General features: G+C 42.2%; 1 protein-coding gene across 1 annotated transcript in view; it reads left to right on the top strand.

Moving 5' to 3' along the window:
* AFF3 (AF4/FMR2 family, member 3) overlaps positions 1-22031 on the top strand; it is a 618084-nt gene that overhangs the window by 490856 nt on the left and 105197 nt on the right. The window contains exon 11 of the mRNA XM_006887856.1: positions 2943-2983. Coding sequence (XP_006887918.1) covers positions 2943-2983 — 41 coding nt within the window. The remainder of the gene's footprint in view (positions 1-2942; positions 2984-22031) is intronic.

Below are 22031 nucleotides of genomic sequence, written 5' to 3'. Positions count from 1 at the left end.
CTAGAAAATTTCAAACATATACAAAAGGGTTCAGAATAATGACTTCCCAGTGTTTTCTCATCACCCACGTTCAACAGTTAACCCTCCAGGGACAGCTTGTGTCATTTTATCTTCTCACTCCCTGTTCCCTCCAACCTTATTATAAAACAAGTATCCACAGCATATCAATTTTATCCATATATATTTCAGTTGTTTTTATTAGACATCCTTGAGTTGAGTATGACTCATAGCAACCATATGAACAACAGATCTGAATTCTGTCTTATGCTGTGCCATCCTCATAATCTCTAAAAAATGTATCCCATTGTTACAGTCACTGTGTCAATCCATCTCCTTGACTGTCTTCCTGTCTTTCACTGATCCTCTACTTTTCTGCACATAATGTCTCTTTCCAAGGAATGAATGAATAAATCTAAATGATTCTCTTTTTTTTTTAAGCAGTGACATTTTTTTCACTTTTTAAACATTTTCCTTGTGATTTGAGTGAATGTTTACAGAGCAGATTGGTTGTCCACTCAACCACTCACACACATTATGCTTTCTGATGTGCATTATAACCCCACATTGCCACAGCACACTTCCCATTCGCACGCTGTGGTTGTTTCTGGCCTTCTGTCTTCTTCTTTCCTATCTTCTGGGCTTCATTCAGGCAAATTACAGCCCTTTTGATATTATATAGTTGACTGGTCTAAGGACTGAGTATCTCCATATGTTATTATTCATCTTAATAGGCCTGCTAGTTACTTAGCTAAAAGTTGAACCCCAAGGACTATTATCTCAGGGATTGCACGAGACCAAGGTGTGTCAGAAATGGTGAGGGTGGTATGGGATAGGACAGGTTTTAGATCTGCTGTTCAGAGGGTTGCTATGAGTTGCAGTCAGCTTGATGACACATAACAACTATCACTCAAGCAAGCCTGGCCATTTGTATGACTTCCCCTTTTGTTCCACATGTTCCTCCAGTGAAATCCAGGGCCCTCTGCTGTGATCGCATTCCCGGTGGTCAGCAGTGATAGGCAGGTACCCTTTAGTTCTGTCTCAGGGTTGTGGAGATTAAAGCTTTCATGATACATTATCTCCCTGAACGAATTCTTTTCATGTAAATTTCATTTCCTTCACTCTTCTTTGCACTAGATAGGGTCCAAAAGATCTTTAAAAAATTAAACATTAAAATATTGCTATGCTATTATTGTTGTTGTTGCTGTTGTTGTGATGTGCCATGGAGTTGCCTGCAACTCATAGCGATCCTATCTACAGCAGCTCTGAAACCTGTCTTGAGCCAATTTCATTGTCACTGAGACACCTACCCTCATTATCCCCGTCACTGAGTCAGTTCATCTTATCCAGGGTCTTCCTCTCCAGGGCCATCCTTTCACTCTTCGAAGCATGATTTCCTTCTCCAAGGATTGGTCCCTCCTTGCAACATGCCCAAGGATGTGAGATGGAACTTCAAAATCCTTGCTTGTGAGATGGAGCTTTAAAATCCTTGCCTCCAAGGAGCAGCCTCTTTTCACCCTCTCCAGGACAGACTTGTTTGGTCTCTTAGCAGTCTGTGATATATTCAATACAATTCTCTAGCACCACAGCTCAAAGACATCAATTCTTCTGTCATCCTTACTCATTGTCTAGCTCTCTGATGCATAGCAAGTAACTGCAAAGACCATGGCCTGGATAAGGTACACCTTAGCCTATACAACAACATCATTGTTCTTCATTACTTTGGAGAGGTCCCTAACAACAGATTTTCCCAGTGCAATTTATCTTTTGATTTCCTGGCTACTGGTACCAAGAGTGTTGATTGCAAACTAAAGCTGTTAACAATCTCAATCTCTTCTCCATCTGTCATGATGCTGCCAGTTGACCCAGTGGTGAGAGTCTTTGTTTTCTTGATGATGAGCTTCCATCCATATTGAAGGTCCTTGACCTTCTGCAGCAAAAATGCATCAAGTTCTCCTCAGTTTCAGCAAGCAAGGTTGTGTCATCTGCATAACACAGGTTATTGATGAGCCTTTCTTCAGTCCTGTTGCCATATTCCTCCTCCTAGAGTCCAGTGTCCCAGATGATCTGTTCCTCATGTAGAGTGAAAATGTATGGAGATAAGATGTGTCTTTGGCATATCATGCAGTGTTTCCTTGCTCTGTTCTTACAGCTACATCCTGGTCCAGATCCACCTAACTCTGGCTATAACATCGGCTATAACATTGACTGTAATGCCTCAGCCTCTTCTAAATGCAGCCTGCACACCTGGCAGTTCTCTGTTGATGTGCTTTTCTAGTCATTTTTGGATCATTTTCAGTAGAATCTTGATTGCATGTGATATTAATGATTTGTTTGATAATTTCCATACTCTATTGAGTCACCTTTTTTTGGAAATGTTATACCTAAAATAAAAAAAACAAAAAAAACCAACCCACCTCAATAATTCAACATTGCCACGTTTCTGGTCCCTGTTCAACATTCTGACCATGAACATTTTTTCAATACATCTAAAAAGCAGGTCAAAACTACAACCATTATGTGGGGATGGGGAAAGCTACCAAGGAATCAGAACAGTGTTTTAGGTTTTTGTTTGGCTTTGCTTGTTTGGTTTTTACAGGGGAATAGAATAAAGCAATGGTAAAAAGTTATTTGCAGGATTAAAAGGCTATAACTCTGCTCTTTACCAGTTTCCCAAAACGTGTAAAATACCACTTGCAGTTCACTAGTTTTACATATGAAGCCTCCTCAGCCTCGCTCTCCAGAGGCAACTGTGCTCCATGTCTTGAGTTAACACATCTAGAATGTTCCTTTCTGAACATGACATGAGCTTTACTACGTTGCTGGTAGTTTAAAATTTGGCCACATGACAAAACTGAGTTTGACATGGATTCTTGTAATGTTTTGATTTAGCACATAATTTAGAAGTCAGAATATTAAATAAACATCTCTGCCCTTTCTTCCAGCAGGCAGCCCAGAGAACTGCTCTCCACGCTCTATCTGACAGGTACATTTTGTCATTTTTATGAACTATAAATTGCTTTATGAAACGTTGAGCCCTATTTATTGTGGCATATAATTCATAATCGGATTTTGTCCCTAAAGTGTCTGTGAACCGAGATGTTAAACATTTGGCATGCTTGGATTTCTTATGCATGTGTGGAGTTTATTACTGCAAAAATCGCCTTGTTGTATTTCATACACAGTCTGAAGAATCCCTTGTTATGCAATGAGACGAGAGACAAGAAACTTGGAGCAAAAGGCCTGAGAGGCGCAGTAAATTCCAAACTTTAGAATTGGTTGTGCACCCGCTCGTTTTTCAACTCTAAGTACTTCATTTCTTTTCCGACATTTTCTTCAGCCTTTCTCCTTATCATTTCAGTAGGCGCTATCTATCTTTTGATGAGATTCTCTTGAAATACTTTATGCCTGTAACCCAGATAACCATGGCCCTGCAAGTGTGACTTTGTACTCCTTGCTTCAGCTTATTTACTTATTTCTTCTAAAGCAGAAGAAATAAACTCAGTCGCCAAGCTGCCTTTCACATTCTGTTTTACCTAGATGACTGCATAAAGATAGTTCAGAACAGGGAGAGATGGTGACTTTTTAGAAGTATTTATTTGTTTTAGCTGATGTTTGGGCTCTTTTCTCACACACACACACACACACACACACACACACAGGTGGGAGATCTGGTGGCTTAGTGGTAGGGAGTTGTGCTGCCAGTACAAAGGTACATGGTTCAAATCCATCAGCAACTCCATGGGAGAAAAATGGGCGGTCAACTCCCGTGTGATTTTCTGTGTTTGAAAACCTGGTGGAGGGTCAGTAGTGAGTCAGTTCTAACTCAATAGTACGTAACAGCAACAAAGTTTGGGGGGAGGGGTGGCACACACGTGCATATTTGTGTGAAAGAGAGAGAGAATAGTCAGAGGCCCCTGTTTCTCTCCACCCATAGATACAGTGTTAGAAAAGCTGGGAAGATGTGTCACTCATATGGCTGGAAGCCTTCTCAGTATTGTGTAGCTCACTTTTGCCCTCTCCCCTTCCCAGTCCTTTCTTTGCAGAATGAGCTGTAATTGACTGTGTACACCAGCTCAGTTCAGTGCCTCTCCAAGGTAAAACCTGTCACTCAGGTGGAATTACCTGGTGTGTACATGGGTGGAAAGCATTTTTGCTGTGGCAGGCTGAGCCCGAGTCACTTCTTTATGTTGAAAAGCCTTCCCCCTACCAGCCACACACAAGCCTGCACATGCTCAGAGTGGCTGCCACGTGGTCTTCTGGAACTGCTTCTGGGATTTTCACAAAAGCTGATAACCGCACTGTTTCCGAGTCTGTCGGTAGGTGGAAAAGTAGCTGGATGAAAATATTTAAAATCTGAGACTCAAATTCCTTTCCTCTGCACAGTTTGCATCCACCTACTGCACTGTAGGAAAAAGACAGACAATCTCCTCCTGTGTAGTTTATAGTCTCCAAATCTGCTAGAGGGTCAGCTATGAGTCACTTTAAACTTGCCTGCCATGAATTTATAAGGTTCTGATTTCCTGAACTACTTTGATTTTCAACCTTGGATATACTTTTATTTTATTTTGTGTTGTTGGGAGCAGCATTTTTTAAACCTCAATGTGCTCCAGAGTCCTGTCATTCTTTCGTTGGGTGGGAAAGTCCACATTCACTCTCACTGCCCACGGTGGGTTCCTTGACTCAGAACACCCACGCTCCCTCGGACGTTCTCCCTCGCAGTGTGGAGAGCCTTTGTAGTCTACTCATCTGGGGGCCTGTTTCACTTCTAGTTGCTTAACTACCTTGAGTTCCCCGTGGTCACAAGAATATTCTACATTAGGGTGGAGCCATGTTTTGTTTTAAGATGTGCAACCTGATGATGAAACACAATGGTGCTGACCTGGTGGTTGATGGGATGTTTGAGGGTGTCTTGTTGAAGGCCAACTGTTGTCACCTCTTTTTCCATAAGAAATGCTGCTTTATAGGCTTTGAGATCTCACCTAATATGACAGATTATAACAAAAAAGAGTAGCATTTTCCTTTCTCTTTTTAAGAGCAGATAGAAATCTCATTCCTCTGAGGTTATCAGAAGTAAGGAAATCAATTGTATCCATCATTTTATTTCCTCAAAATTCCCCTATTTATTTCTAAATATTATTGCAAAAATTCAATATCTAGGCTGCATACTTTTTTCCCTCCAATGAGTCCAATGTTCAATGCACAATCTTGATAAGTTAAAACTAGATTATTTCCATTCCCTAAATCAAGCTGATCATCTGTATTCATGGCAAAAGAACACATTTTTAATTAATTTTCACTGTGACTCGAGTTTAAGTTTGCAAAGCATGTTGTTTTTCAATCAATTATTTATGCACATTTTATTCCACAGCAGTGACTACAATACTAACAGTCTGATCATTCATTCATTCCATATTGTCTCTCCTTGCCCCCATATCAATACATACTCTGAGTTGTTTTGTTTAGCCATACATGTAGGATTATTTTATGACTCAAGAGGAAAAATAGAGGGAGTCTGGTGGCCTAGTGGCAAGAAGCTGCACTGTAATCCCAAAGGCACATGGTTCAAATGCACCAGACAGATGCTCTGCTGGTGAAGGAGGGACAATCTCCTCCAGTGCCAGTCAGATCCAACTCAACGGTTGCACAAGAAGAAAAAAAAATTGTAAAAAAGAAAAGAAAAAATATGTATTTTAGGTTAGAACTGAAAGATCACAATAGCAAGACAGAATGAGAGTATTGGCTTTAATTGGACTAACTAACTGCCAGTTTGCTTCCCTGAAGAATACACTGCCCCACAATGAGTGGAGAAGGTTGTATTGACAGAGGAGGGCACTTTTTTTGTACACCCCCCCCCATGCACATACTTTGGACATGTTGTAAGCGGGGACCAGTCCTTGGAGAGGGACATCATGCTTGGGAGGGTGGAGGGACAGCGCAGGAGGGAAAGACCCTCTATGAGGTGGATTGATTCAGTGACTGGGGTCATCAGGATGGTTGTGTCAGAGACAGTGCGATTGGCACAGGACAGAGCAGAGTTTAGGTCGCTATGAGTCACAAGCGACTCGACAACACATAACAACAAGAACAACATGCATATACTCCAAGGTCAGTCTCAGACCTCCCAACCACTCTGTAAGAGAAGCTTCTGTGAATACGTGCAGCCTTGGAAACCCTCAGGGACAGTGCTCCTCCGCCCTTCCAGGTTGCTCAGGAAAGCTGACCTACCAGATGCCCCTTGATGCCTCAGATCAAGAAGAGCAACTGAAAACTAGTGCAGAAGGTGACCAGTTTCTGGACAAGATGTTTGTTGTTCGGTGACATCAAGTCAACCACACAAGCCAATTAACAACAGAAATCTCAATTAGCAAATGATCACTGGTTTTCTGACTTTTTCACTCCTTATCATGTGCCTCTTGGAGGATTTTCCTCTCATAGATTACATTGGATGTGTGGAGAAAGAGAGAGAGCGAGAGAGAGAGAGCGCGCAGGAATAAATGGGCCTGAGGTTCATCTGTAAAGGTGTGTCTCTGGTGTCAGTGCAGCGCCCTGCGGAAGCTGCTCCATCACCGTAATGGAGGAAATATGCAAAGTGCTGTTAGAAAGAAGGAAGGCTATGTGTGCAGCGTGTGAAGTGCCTCTAAATACGATTAACTTCCCTTCATAAGTAGTAAATAGTAGATAACAGTGATCAAAAGAGGGATTCGTGTGATTTATCAACCGGAGCGACTGTGCATTTGCAGAGAAGCTGGAGGTTAATCTTGAAATCTAGGGCAGGAGGAGCACTAGGAAATTGCCGGGCTTACAACGTTAATCATGCCCGTGGACTGCTTCCATCTGTCTCAGCGACGGAGCTGCTGCAGAGCGAGCGGGCATGCTTTATAGCAGCAGATTAGGAATTAATATTTTCTGTGAAACCTCAAGCATCATTCGCTGTAACTTGGGTTTTAAAAAAATGGAGCATAATTTCATATGAATAAATCACATGCAGCGAGAAATATGAGCAGCTAGGGGAAAAAATTGTATACTTGGCTTTAAAAAAATAAATATTTTTAAAAAACCCAAAAAACAACAAAACCCAAGAGCAAGAAAGCCAACATGAAAACAGTTGTTAAAGCGATGGCACTCAGAGGGCACAAATGGCCATGTGGTTAAATTGTGCATCTAATCATCTTCTGAAATGTCAGCCCGCTGCTCCAGAAACAGCCACATTTTTATAGCCTTTGAGATGCATCATCAGACTGTAACCTGTCTGCCCATCTGGCAGTATCTCAGGTCCAAGATCCATTTATGTTGAAATCCAAACAACTGCTATTGATTTATTCACTTATTCTGCAAATATTTATTGAGCCCATGCAGTGTGCTTGGGCAGACATTGTGCTGGGGGTCCAGTGGAGAGCACAGGTGGCCAGGCGTCTGTCTGACTCGGCCTGTACTGTCCACAGGGACGCTGGCTCAGGCGTCGGCACGCTGGCTGCACCATCCGCAGGGGTGCTGGCTCAGGCATTGGCGCACTGGCTGCACCATCCACGGGGGTGCTGGCTTTGCAAGGAAAAAGGCCCATCTGGATTGTGCATGTGCAGCTTTCAAATTTGCCGACTCTCAGAACAATCTCATGTATGAAATCTCCTCTTCCCTTTAGAATTGTTTCCATTATTGTTATGTGCCATCAAGCCAGAACTGACTCATAGGTGACCTTCTAGAAGATTTTCAGAGTTTGTAAACCCACAGGAGGAGATTGTCCATCTTCCTCTCCAGGAGCAGCTGGTGGATTGGAACCTCCTGTCTTTGAATTGACAGCAGAACTCCTTACCCACCAGGCCAATGAGAGCTTCCTCCCTTTAGGGTGGATATCATAAAGTGAAGAATAGCCTAAATCTAAGAGGGTTTCACTTCCATGTAAGTGGGAAAATGTGAGACATTCCATGCCATAAAGTGGAATTATAAATGGCCTATGCATAAGGAGACAGAGAGGGCAGAGCAGGCATCTTGACGGCAGGGTGGGACCTCCATGCACTCCTTCTTCCTGGGACTTTGTTAAGTGGACTGATTTCAGGAGTGTGTTGGGAGTAGATAGCAGCACAGCCAACCCTCATCTCTCAGTTTGTTGTATGATGGTGGCTTGCATGTTGCTAACCTAGTGAAAGCAATTATTTTATCTACCAGCAATGTGACCATGGTCTAGAGGCTTCAGCAGAGCTTCCAGACTAAGACAGGGTCTGGTCATTAAATATTAGACAATGAAAACCCTGTGGATGACAACAGAACATTGTCAGATACAGTGTTGTTGTTATGTGCCATCGAGTCTCCTGTGGCCTAGCCTGATATATATCAGCTCTGGAGTCTGCTCTGTCCTGAACCAGTCTTACTGATTCTGGCACACCTACCCTCATTGCCCTAGTTACCGTGTCAACCCATCTCATCTGGGATCTTCCTCTCTTACGCCTTCCCTCCACCCTTCTGAGCATGATGTCCTTCTCCACTGACCAGTTCCTCCTACTCACATGCCCAAAATATGTGAGATGGAGCTTCAGAATCCTAGGTGCCAAGGAGAAACTTGGTTTCACCCTCTCCAAGACAGACTTACTTGTTTTATTGGCTGTCTATGGTATGTTCAAGACTCTTCTCCAGAACTACAACTCAAAGGCATCGATTCTTCTTCTGTCATCGTTAGTCATTGCCCAGCTCTGGCAGTCTTCAACCTGTCCAAAGTAAGGGACCATTTACCAAAATCTGGCATACCATATGAATAGATTTTCTTTCAATAAAGAGCTCTTGCATTTTAAAGGCATGACCATATTTACTGTCTTACTTCATAATTTCTCAACAACTGTATCATAGATATAGACCCCTTATACATATAAGAAAACTGAACCTCAGAAGAAGGCAATCCATGGACCTCCAGCACTCTGTCTCCCACTTATTCTCTATGGCATCACATAGCCTGAGCAGGCATGGCAGGTAGCTGGTGTCATGTTCTACAGTCTAATTAATATAGTTAATTCGGTCACTACTAATAGTTCAGGGGCTCCCTAGGTGGTGCAAATGATTTGTTTTGCTCCTGGCTGCTAACTGAAAAGGTTGATGATTTATACCTGCCCAGTGGTTCGATGAAGAACAACAGACTAGCAGACTGCTTCTGTAATGGAAACTCAATGGGGCAGTTCTGTTCTGTTCTTTGCAACTGCTTTTGTCAGAGTCAACTTGTTGGCAATGAGGTGTTGGTCTCAATTCATGTTTGGAAAAGACCTTGGTGGCATACTTGTTAATAACCAAAAGATCAACAATTTGAATCCACCAGCCAACCACTCCACAGGAAAAAAGTTCTCACAATCTACTCCGTAAAGGTGGTTGTTTTAGTATACTGTGGACTCAGAACTGACCTATAGCTGACTTTCTGGTGGGTTTTTAGAGGCAGTTAATCACAAAGGAGGAGACTGTCCATCTTTGGAAACCCTACGGAATTTCTTCTCTGTCCCATTAGGTCATTAGAAGGCATCGTCAACGGAACAACACAACAACAGTGTTCTTTTTGTCTTATTCCTCTTTCTGTCACTAGCATCAAAACTAACCAAACCCACTTGCTGTTCCTACAGTTCCAACTTAATGGCAACCCTCCATCAGATTTCCAAGGCTATAAATATTTATGAGAGGAGACTGCTTATCTTTTCCTTGAAGCAGCCAGTGGATTTGAACCACTGAGCTTTCTGGTGACAGCCTAACCCTTAACCTACCATGCTACCATTACAATAGCTGGCAACTAGGATACACAATAAGAATTTGATGAATGAAAGGAAAAAGTAAATAAATGGATGAGCTAGGACCATTCTTGTTGTTGTTGTTGTTGTTGTTGTTGTTGTTGTTGTTGTTGTTAAATAATGGCAACTTTGAGCTTGAAACAGAAAAATAATTTTCTGAAAATGAAGCTGTCCATCACTGCAGCAGATCATCTCAGGAAGGTTAGGTGGCCAAGATCTCATCACTAAGAGATTCAAGCATGTGTCTATAGCTGCCTGGAAAGATGCTGTAGAAGAATCTGATAACACTAGTAACTGCCTCACTGTGGGAGAAAGGAATACAAAAAAGAATTTAAAAACTCAGTCCAGTAGCAAGCAAGAAAATCTTATCACACCATTGAAATAACTCAGGGCAATTCAATCAAAAAACCACTAAGAGAACTGGAACTTTGTGCTGCCATGGAGAGATGCCTTACACTTAGTGGAAGCTAAGTCAGATGAAGGGAACACTACTTCCTCATCTTCTTCTACCTCCTCCTTGCCATTGTGAGATGCCCGCCTCTGTATATCCTGACAGAATGTGCACCTCTTCAGTAAAGAGTCCCTCTAATGATCTTGTTAAGTACCGTCAAGTTGACCACCACTCTTGTGAATAATGCATCTGAAGCCTGCCCTATCCTGTGCCATCCTAACTATCTCTGATATACTTGAGCACATGATTATAGAGTCAGCGTGCCTGTCAGTCCCATCGCATTAACAGTCTTCCCCTCCTTGGCTGATCCTCTGCCTTTCCAACCTTGATGTCCTTATCCAAGGACTGTCCCCTCCTAGCAACATGTCCATAATATGTGAGATGAAGTTTCACCTTCCTTGCCTCAAAGAAGCACCCTGGCTGCACCGTTTCTAGGACATCCTTGTTTGTCCTTTTGGAAGCCCATTCAGCACCTTCTCTAACACCACAGCTCAAAGGCATTAGTTCTTCTGTCATCCCTATTCACTGTCCAACTTTGAGATGTATAGCAAGTAACTTAAAAGATTATAGTTTGGATCAGGTGTACCTTAGTTTTAAACTGACAAAAGAGTACTGCCTATTCCATGGACTGCCAAAAGAACTAAGAGCTATCTCTTGGAGAATGTGTAGCCACAGTGCTCCTTGGAGGCAGAGATGACAAGGTTTCCTCTCTCATAATATAGGCATGTTGCTAGGAGAAGCTATTCATTGCAGGAGGGCATCATGCTTCGAAAGGTGGAAGGTCCGAGAAGGAGAGGAAGACCCTCAAACAGATGGATTGTCACAATGACTGCAGCAATGGACTCAAGTTTGTTGAAGAAGATGGATGGCACAGAATAGGACAGAGTACAGGTCTTTTGTTCATAGTCACTATGAATCATACTCAATTTGATGACTCCTAAAGACAACAAATACATATAAATCTGTCAATATATATCTATCTCACACTCATCATTTGCATTTGAGAGATAGATAATGATAGAGATATCTTATTATATCCCAGCATGGGTTGATTTTAGTCAGTACTTTTAACTGCTTTGGTAGCAAGCACCTCATCTCCTCAAGCTATAAAGTAGTAAATGTCGTTGGAAGGTTTCAATGATGCACTATAAGGGAGACAGTGGTACAATTCCTGGGCAAAGCACTTCATGTGCAGCTATCTATCACCTGTCTGTCACTGGAGGTTTGTGTGTGGCTATGATGCTGAACAAGATCCTGAGCAAAAAGTCTCGACTAAGATGGACTAGGAAGAAAAGCGTGATCACAACGTCCAACAATAAGACAGTGTAAACCCTAGGGATTAGTCTGGTCCATAGCAGATCTTGGGGATGACGCAGGACCAAGAAGCATTTCATTCTCTTATGCCTGAGGCCACTAGATTTGAGGATCAATTTGACGGAAGCTGACAGCACTACCACCGCAGAACACAGAGAAAGGGGAGCAGAGAGAGCATCTGATAGATAGGAAGAATCGCATGGCCTGGAAATGGAGAGGAGAAGGATTAGCATTCTGTGCAGAAGGAATGGCCTGAGCAGTGACAAGGCTGGTAGAGTGGGAGGAAGAGCTTCTGTTTGTTAAGGCTCTCATCTCGTGGGAAGCGTGCATAGGAGCTCTGGCTAAAGTACCTTCCAAGTGCAAAGAGCTTTGGGTGGCTTCACTGTGCACTGCTACCTCTAGACCTGTGAGCAGGTCTTATCCTCCACAGAAACCTTGAAGAATTGACTCTTTCAACCCCCACAATGCCTGTTCCATTGGCACATCATAGAATTGCCAGCATAGGCGTGCTCCTGTTCTCAGTTTATTTTATGTATTTTTGTTTGGTCTCAACAACCAACTTGAGAGCAGGCACCGTATCAATTTCCTCTCTTGAATATTAGGTAGCACTTCATACAAAATGACTCCGCAATCATGACTTACTAAGTGCCTTTTTAAATGAGACAGATCAAGAATGCAAATTATACCACTCAGCTGTGCAGTCATAAGGAGAAAAAACTTACAGCCTAGGTTTATCTAAATCTCCTGGTTTTGCATAACACAGTAAAGGATGCCTGGGATTTTGAATCTTTGGACTTTTGCTGGAATTTGCTTTGGACAAAGTATTTACTCATTTGAGTCTAAACTTTCTCAGTTGTGTTAATAGGATGATAATGATGACCTGGGTTTGGAATTCTTGACCATTGTAGACAGCATTCTTAGGGGTTCAGGTTCCCCCAGAGGTACCTCTGAAGAACTCGTGATCCACTTGAGTTGGTGAAAACCCAGTGTCTGGCTCTGCTGTGGAGTGCAGTTCCACGTCACACATGTAACCCCACTGTCTCTCCTCTGGTGGGACCCCGCGACACTCTCTGCATTCACTGATGCATCACTGATCCTGCATAAGGTCAATGACTACGAAAGAAGCCCTCAGTCGACTGTTGGTTCAATTTGCCACAGGAACAGTGAGCAAGCACTGACTGTCAGGCATAAATATTAGCTTTTTAAAAGCCCCTCTAGTACTAATTTACACGATCAAACAGAATAGCTCCATAGAAGCCATTGAGTTCCATCAGGTAAATAATGCACATTTTAAAAGGTCCCAAACATGTATTTTACACAATAGAAGATAGCAGCCCAGAAAGAAACTGTCACAGTCTTTTGAGTAAATAAATAATGAGTTGTATAAAGCCACTAATTGCCCTTTAAGATGGTTTAGTGGTTTGGAGAATGTCAGAGGATTAATATGGACGTACTGCCTGATGTTTGGCAAAGCAGGCCACATTAGGAGGGGCCTCAGGGTGCAAATTAATTTTACTTCTTTTAGTTAATCCTTCCCTCCATTACCACAAGACTGTACAACAGGTAGCTTAATTGAGCTCAGGCTTATCTAAAAGAGTTTGACCTTTGCAAAAAAATATCAGACTGACTCTGCATATACTAAAGAAGCCCTGATAATATAGTGTAGTCAGTGTCAGACTGCTAACCACAAGGTTGGAGGTTCAAATCCACCAGTCACTGCAAGGGAGACAGATGAGCTGACTCCTCCCATAAAGATTGGTAGCATCAGAAACCCAATGAAGGGTCACCATGGGTTGGAAGCAACTCAAAGGCTGTGTGTTCAGTTTTGGAATTTCTGCATATCATAGCATTTCAAACTCTTTATGATCATCTCCTTTCTCTTATGTCTATAATAGGAAGCTGTCCTCTCTTTGTTCTGTCTGCTCTGAGATACTGGATTATTAACTTAAAATTCTCTTTCCTTCCTACCTGAAACACTTGCTGATGGAGAAAGTCTCTTGCAGATCTTGATCACCTAATTGGATAAAGCCAATCAACCATTAAAAAAAAAAAGTCCCATTTGTTGAAGAACTGTATTCCGAGTGTTTTCAAACTGAATTGTAACCTCTGACTTCCCTAGTAGATCCTATAATCATGCAAAACATTCAAACAATCATTGTTGTAGTTATTGTTGTTGTGTGCCAGTCAAGTCAGGATGGACGCATAGCTGACCCTCTGGCCAGCTTTTACATCAGTAAATCACATGGAATGAGATTACCCATCAGTCTCTCACTTAGCACTTGGCGAATTTGAGACTCAGGCCTTTGGTCTTGCAGTCACTAGGCCACCAGAGCTCCCTTTCAATTCTGTGGAGCCGGCCTCAACTCCTGCCCATCACATGTGTGTAAACAATTCAAAACTAAACCTCCTGTCATCAAGTCAGTCCTGGCTGAGGGAGACCACATAGTGTTCAGGAGTAGAACTGTGTGTCATAGCATTGTCAAGGCTGTGAGCTTGGGAAGTACCTCACCAGAGCTTCCTTCTGAGTCACCTCTAAGTGGGTTTGAACCATTAACCTTTCTGTTTATAGTCAATTACTTAACCAGCCAGGCCCCCATCCTTTTTGGTGTAAGAGAGTTCTTACAACATCCTTTGTATTATGTGGCTCCATTAACTCTTGACTCGTAAATGAGCCAGCCTCACAGTGAGCTATTCAATCAGGAGGGAGGCCAGTCAATGCCAAGCCAAACTTTCTCCTGGACAGAGGGATACAGTCACCTCCTCCAGAGGTGCCCTCTTCTGAACTCATTCTCTTAAACTAAGCAGGAAAAAAATTACCGAAGGTGGAATGTTTAAATGACAGTACTGCTCTTGTTACTTGAAGCTTTTGTCACTGTGCCACAGTCTTTCTGAAAGCTTTTGTTGTAAAACATAAACAGATACATAGATTATATATAGAGAGTTTGTTGTTCTTTGAATTTTTATTGACATTTGCATCCAAGAGGGTTTTTTAAGTTTTCAGTATACAAAATATCATGAAGTTGGAAATAAGAGAAATGAAAATATTGTAGAATTAGCTTTTTCAGTATTTTTTGCAGTTGTCTGCCCTGATCCTTCTAAAAACATATATTTCTGAAGTAGGATTAGGCCTCTATCTTCTTTAATAACTTTCATGCTAAAAAACCAAACACAATTCTGTAGAGTCAGGACTAACACATAGTTGACCCTCTTGTGGATTTTCAGAGGCTGTAAATGACATGGGGGCTATCTTTCTCCTGCAGAGCATCTGGTGGATTCAAACCACCAGTGAGATGCCATGCTTGGGTTACTAGTGCAACTTCCTACCCAACTACTTATAATAAACTAAGGACTTACTATCTAGCTGATGATAATCGATTAATTGATGGTTAACTCTAATAAAATAGAGAAATTGATTATATATAAAGATGCAGTCCATAGTCCACTCTTACTCCTTTTCTCTTTAAGTTTATATAAAGTGCTCTGGTTGCACAGTGGTTGAAGCACTCAGTTGTGAAACCCACCAGAAAGTTGGAACACACCAGCCTCTCTAGGGACAGAGATGCGACAATTTGCCTATCTGTGATTAGTCTTGGAAACCTGACTGTCTTATATGGTGACCATGAGATATAGTCATCTAAGCAGCACTGACTTTGTGTTTGAGGGATGTGTGCATATGTGACCACTATTCTTTAGTGATCTAGGCTTAGGAAATTCAATTGAACCTAAAAAGAAAGCCAAATGCAATACCATGCTTTAAAAAAATAAGAGAAGAAGGGTTCAAAATGATGCATTTTCAGTACAAATGTGTATTTTTTTTAACATTTTATGTAATTATCTTTATCTTCATCTCTCATGCCTATACCTTTTGAATGGGAAGGTCCAGTTAGAGAAGCATGTGGTTGAGTAGTTTTAGAGCCAACAGATAGACTTTAGGGGTTCTGTTTTGTTAAAACAAGCTACGTGTCTGCTTCTAATCAAAGTTTCCTTTAAATAGAGACACCTCTTGCTATTCCTTCCTTTTGGTGAAAGTAGTAACATGCAGCCCCATGAGGCTTTTTTTCTTACTTTTACTGCCTTTCCAGCCAGCACTCTCACCTTCTCCTTACTTGCCAACTCACACCCCGGCCCGCTGCCCGACAGTGAATTGCTGGCCCTCAGTCCCACCCAGGCCGCTTCAGCTCTCCAGGCTGCTAAGCCAGCAGGAGAGTGCTACCCCTCCAACTACTAGCTGCAGGCATGGAGCCCATCCCTGCCTCTCCCCTGTTGCCTAAGTGGCCTCACTGTGACCTTGCCCAAGGCAATCTTGGGCGAATGTTGGCTGCACTGGGCTGGCCTTTGGTGACTGTTTTGGAGTGCAGTGAGCTGCCTGGGTGCTGCTGAAATGTTAATATGTTCTCTGTTCACTGGAGCATCCTGACCTTTGCTGGTTGCTGTCTGGCATCCAGCTTGTTTCCCTGTGCTGGCACCGAAGCAAGTGAATGGCCAGCTGCCGTGCCACATCGCCCACGTCCCTCCCTGTTTGCCAGAGACCCTCACAGACCTCTACCCCTGCTGGCTTGCCATCTGCAACCCTCCAATTGAGGACAACCTGTTCCAATCCCTGAATTCTGAGCAGATTCCTCAGCTTGGGTAGTTCTCCATGGTTTGGGGTTCCAGTTTTCTTGCTGCGTTTTACCTGCAGCTCTTCTTCTCCCGGAGAGGCAGCAATCTGTGTGTCAGTGTTTATTAGTCACAGAACCATGCAGTTCAAAGTTGAAGCCAAATGAACTGCTGAAGAAGTGAAAATCCGTGGCCCCTGTTCTACCTCACAGATGTGCTTGCTGACCTCTTCTGACTAATTAGACCTCAAGAAAACCCAGCCCAAGGCAGGCCTGGAGGCTGAATCCGGCAGCTTTCCACTGACCTCACACAGGCCCTGGTTTGCTCTGTTTTCCAGTGAGTCAGGGAGTCACTTCAGGCCATATTTGCTCACCTTAGCTTGAAGACAGAAAGCCCTGTTGAGCCTGCATCCTCCCGATGCCAAGAGGAGAGGTTGGAGTGTGAAGATGGTTTTAGCCATGAATACTTAGTAAGCACAGTGAATTAGTCAGCTGTTATTAGTCATCTGAGGGAATATGTAAAGCAGGTCCCTGTTTTCTAACTTCAAGAGTTTTGGTTTGTCATGGGCAATGGCCTGTGGAAAGTAATTCAATAAGGACCAAGGACATAATAAAGGCCAATGATAACCTTCCCTTCTCTGTGATCTTTCTGGCCTTTTGTTGTCATTGCAGCATCTAGAATTATAAGGCCATGTGGGGTATGTGTCATTCTTCTTGTTTTTAAGAGTTTATTCTGGCTCAGACATATATCAGTATGAAGAACTCATACATGCATACATACATGTCTGTGAGTAGAATTGTGCACTGGATAGAACATAGTTCTGGATTAGATTGTCAGGCCTTTCTTCTTAGGGACCTCTAAGCAAACTCAACCACATCACCCCCCCCCCAACCTCTGGTTAGCAGCAAGCACATTTGCTATTTTTACCACCCAAGAACCCTATCTCATATACAGGGAACCCTAAGCTTAGGGCAGTGGTTTCATATCCTCAAGGTTGATAAACACAGAAAGGAACAGAGCTGGCTGGAGCCCCGTTACACTGGTGGCAATGTGGGCATGGGCAGGTAGGGACTGATGGACAGGACTGGTGCCCCTGGTTAGTAGAGGCTCACCATCTTCTGTGCTGCATCCCAGCTCTGCCCAAGATTCACACTCGCAGTGCAGGCCTGAGCTCCGCAGGGCCCAGGCTGTTCATGTCAGAGTGTTTGTCTTTTTGTCAGAGTGTGGTCACGTTTAATCAGATGGAGAGCTCTTTGTTCATTTCACATTGGAACACAAAACAAGAATAAACATACACCCTCCAAAGGTTCTGCTGAGGGCTTGCTTTCTAGAATATACTCTATCTAGTAAATTCTATGCTATTCAAGGAAGTATATCTAGAGAGTCTAGGCCCCTCCTTCTGTGTTTGTTACTTAAAATAGAAGATGACAGAAAAGTGAAAAGTGCAATGGTCATTTTTAGACAGATTTATACAAGTACACAGAAAGAAGCAAGACAATATTATTTGAAAAATTTCTAGATTTTCCCCTTCTTCCACATGGCTGAAGAACTGTTAGTTTTTTACTTACTATTTGGACATGGAGACTAAATTTTGTTCACATCTTTACAGCAATTCTGTACCCATGGGTCTTTAAAAGATAGACTGTCACACTGTATTGTTCTTCTGAGACCCAGTCATCTTTACCTTGCTTCAGGGTGATGAGAATCTCTATTGATACCAGAAGGTCCTGTAACAAGAAGGGCTCAACTAGCATGGCTTCCCATGTCCTTTTCAAGCTGTGGGCTGTCATATACTCACCCTGTGACTCTAAGCACAAGAGTTTCCACTCTCCCATACCTGTGCAGTTTTTGCCAGGAACAGCATTTCCTCTCCTCTCCCCAGCTTACCTGTCAAATCCTGTCCATACTTCCAAGTCACAGCTTATGCATCTATCCCTCTGGAGGCCATACATCCTCATAGGACCCCCTTGTGACTTTCATCACTATTATAAAGATCAGTTTAATTTCCTGGCTTTCTGTGTCAGAGAAACTCCAACTTGTTCCTATCAGATATGGGCAACTACCACATTACTCATGACTAAAGTCACCCACCTTTGGCTTGGTAGCATCACTTTCTGTACCCTAGATCAACTGACCTCTCTCTATGTTGTTGTTGTTAAGTGCCGTCAAGTTGTAGACAACTCATAGGTTTTGGTCAAACATCCTTCTAAGTGGTATAGCACTGGTCTGTCCATTTGCTGTAGAGAGGTTGCTGTGAAGCTGAACACTGTGACACTGATGTATCGAATGCGATAATGGTTACCCTTGGTGGACAGTGTTTGGTGGAGCTCCCTGATTAAAACAAACTTGGAAGCAGGAGTGGCATCCACTTCCAAAATAGATTGCCTCCAGAAACCGTATGAACTTGGAGAAACACTGAAGTTATACAAATGTTCAGGTCTTTCATTCATAGGATCACTATGAGTCGCCTGTGACTCAACAGCACGTAACAACAACAACAATCACATTACTCAGTGCATGGCCTTGATATTTACTGATAAACTTAACTTTAATCTCTCTTTTTTTTTTTACTCCCCATTTGTCAAGTGGAGACAATATTCACCTCACAGCATCATTGTCAAATTATCTCCTATGCCATAGGAGATGATTTTTGTGAAAGTGCTATGTAAATAAATAAATAAGAAATTACAAAATCCATCAGTGTCCTGTACTACATAAATAATGTTGTTGTTAGGTACTGTTGAATCAAGTACGACTCATAGAAACCCTGTGAACAAAAGATCTGAACTGTGTTCTGTCCTGTGCCATCCTTACACTTCCTGACACACAAGAACCTATTGCAGCAGTCATCATGTCAATCCACCTGGATAAGGGTCTTCTCCTTCACTGACCGCTCTTCACCCTTCCCAGCATCAGAGCACTGAACATCCCATGGGTGGTCAAGAGAACAAGCAGATACATCTTGAAGAGGGTCCAGCCAGAGTATTCTTTGGAGGCAAGAATGACGCAACTTCCCCTCACATACGTTTGACATGTTGTTAGTAGAAGCCATTCATTGGAGAGGGACATGATGCTGGGAAGGGTGGAGGGTCGGCGAAGGAGAGGAAGACCCTCAGTCAGGTGGATTGATGCAGTGACTGCTGCAGTGCGCTCTTGTGTGTCAGGAAGTGTGAGGATGGCACAGGATAGAACAGGGTTCAGATCTTTTGTTCACAGAGTCACAGAACCTAAAAACAACTACCCTATATAAATAACATCTGAACCTTGTCTTATCCTGTGGTATCTTCATGGCCTCTGACATGTTCAAGTCCATTGTTAGAGTTACTGTGTCATTGTGTCTTTTCTTAAGTCTTTCTGTATATAGAAAAGCTAAAGAGTTCTAAGAGAGGAATTTAGCAAAGTTTCAGGCTACAGAGTCAACAAAGAAAAATCAGTTATGTTTCTATACACTAGCCATGAGAAATTTATAAGGAAACAACCCCATTTATTATGTTGTTGTTGTTGTTGTTGTTGTTGTTGATATTGATGTTATACGCCTTCAGTCAGGACTGACACATAGCTCACCATCCAGTAAGTTTTCAGAGGCTGTAAATCTCACTAGAGATTACATATCTTCTTGTGTAGCTGCTGGTGATGGATTTGAACTGCATGACTTTGAGTTAGCAGTGCAAATCCTAACCCACTAGGCCATTTATAGTAACAATTAAAATATTAAAATACCTAGGAATAAATCTAACCAGAGACATGAAGGATTTATATAATGAAAACTATAAAACACTCCTGGAAGATGTTTAGATAGATGTAAATAAATGAAAGATCATGGACAACTTAATATTGTTAAGATATCAGCACTACCCAAAGTAATCTAAGCAATCATCTTGGAATATTGCTCAAAATCCCAACAGCCTTATAGAAATATAAGAACCAGTCTGTAACTTTATGTCAGAGGCCAGCAACTCCAAGTAGCTAAAGCAGTGTTCAAACATAAGGGCAGAGTAAGAAGACTCACTTTTTTAACTTTTATAATATTTTACAGCCACCATTATATATATAAAAAAAAATAAACCAGCAAAAATAAACCAAAAAAAAACCAACAACTTGGCATCACTACAATTTAAAAAAATAGATACATAGGCTGATGAAATAGAATTGAGAATCCAGAAACCTATATGTCTGTGGTGAGTTTATTTTTTTACAAGGGTGCTAAATCCATATGTGGGGAATAGCAGAATCTCTTCAATAAATGTTGCTGAGGAAATTGAATCTCCATTTGCAGTTAAGTGAAACAGAATTCATGCCTCACACTATAGAAAAAACAAATTCAAAATGCATTCAGGACCAAATTTGCAAACTAACCTCATACAATTCTTAGGACAACAGAAAGGGTCTCAGTGTCAGGCCTAGCTTTCAACAGTGGATTATCTAATACAGTAACGAAGCACAAAGAGCAAAAGATAAATAAATGGAGTCTCATAAAAATAAAAACTTTTTGTTCATTATAAAAGAGTAAAAATGTAACCTATCAACTAGGAGAATATCTTCGGAAACCATATAGCTGATAAGAATATAGTAATTACAGCATATTTTTTTAATTGACGACCCACAGACTTGAAAGGAGAGACTCAAAATAGATACTTACACACCAGTGTTCTCTGCACCACTGTTCACAATAGCTGAAGACAGGGGGGCTACCTAATTGTCCAGCAGATGAATGGATCAACAACTCGTAATATATACCTACAGTGGACTTCTAGGCATGCAGTAGGAGAAATAAGGTCTTCATGTGTTCGACAGTGTAAACGGAGGCATGATGCCTAGTGACAAGTCAGTACAAAAGTGTAAATGATAGATAGCTTGTGTTATGTAAAAGGAGAAGGAAAGGAAAGTGGATAGAGAGCAGAGTATGTCTGACATGTTCTGGACATGTAGTTGGGAGGGGCTGTGCCTTGGAAAGCGACTTCTGTTTGGAAAGGTCAGCAAGAAGATCCTCAGCATAGTAACTGTGCAGGTTATGACAGGGCTCAGAGCTGTTGTTCGTAGGGTTGCTATGAGTCATATATAACTGTTGCTATTGTTGTTGTTAAGTGCCATTGAGTCGCCTGAGACTCATAACGACCTTATGTACAACAGCCCTAAGGTCTGCTCTATCCCTTGTCAGTCTTATTCTCTGACACACCTACCCCCATTACCCCAGTGACTAAATCAATCCATCTCATCGAGGGTCTTCCTCTCCTGCGCTGTCTCTCCACATTCTCAAGCATGACGTCCCTCTCCAAGGACTGGTGCCTCCTTGCAACATGTCCAAAGTATATCAGACGGGGCTTCAGAATCCTTGCCTCCAAGGACCAGCCTGTGTTTACCCTCACCAGGACGAACTTGTTTGTTCTCCTAGCAGTCCATGGTATATTCAATACTCTTTTCCAGCACCACAGCTCAAAGACATCAACTCTCCTTCTATCATCCCTAGTCATTGTCCAGTTCTCTGAAGCATAACATAGAATTGCAAAGACCATGGACAAGTAGACAGCACCTAACAGCAATAACAGTTAGAACTGGTGTTGAATTGGTGTTTTCCAGGACTCTTGCCATTGCTTTAAATGCTCACTGCTGTCAAGTCAGACCTGAAACATAGCCGACCCTCTGGCAGGTTTTCAGAGATTGGAAGTCACATGTGAGGACATTGCCAGTCTTTCTCCCTCAGAACAGTGGATGGATTCAAACCATCTCCTTTTGGGTTGACAGCACAGTTCCTTATCCACTAGGCAGCCGTTTGGTAGTGTTAACATTATTGTGTGTTAATCTTCTCTTTTCAAACTTCATGAAATTATATCCACTCCTATGCCTTCAATAAAGACTGTGATCACCATGTTGTTGTTGTTGTTATGTGTCATCGAGTCGTTTGCGACTCATAG

The sequence above is a fragment of the Elephantulus edwardii genome, unplaced genomic scaffold (genome assembly GCF_000299155.1).
Source record: "Elephantulus edwardii isolate Elephantulus edwardi_28Jun2011 unplaced genomic scaffold, EleEdw1.0 scaffold00062, whole genome shotgun sequence".
In the NCBI taxonomy this organism is placed as follows: domain Eukaryota; kingdom Metazoa; phylum Chordata; class Mammalia; order Macroscelidea; family Macroscelididae; genus Elephantulus; species Elephantulus edwardii.
The sequence above is the reverse complement of the archived record's forward strand: the minus strand, read 5'-3'. Positions and strand labels throughout refer to the sequence as shown.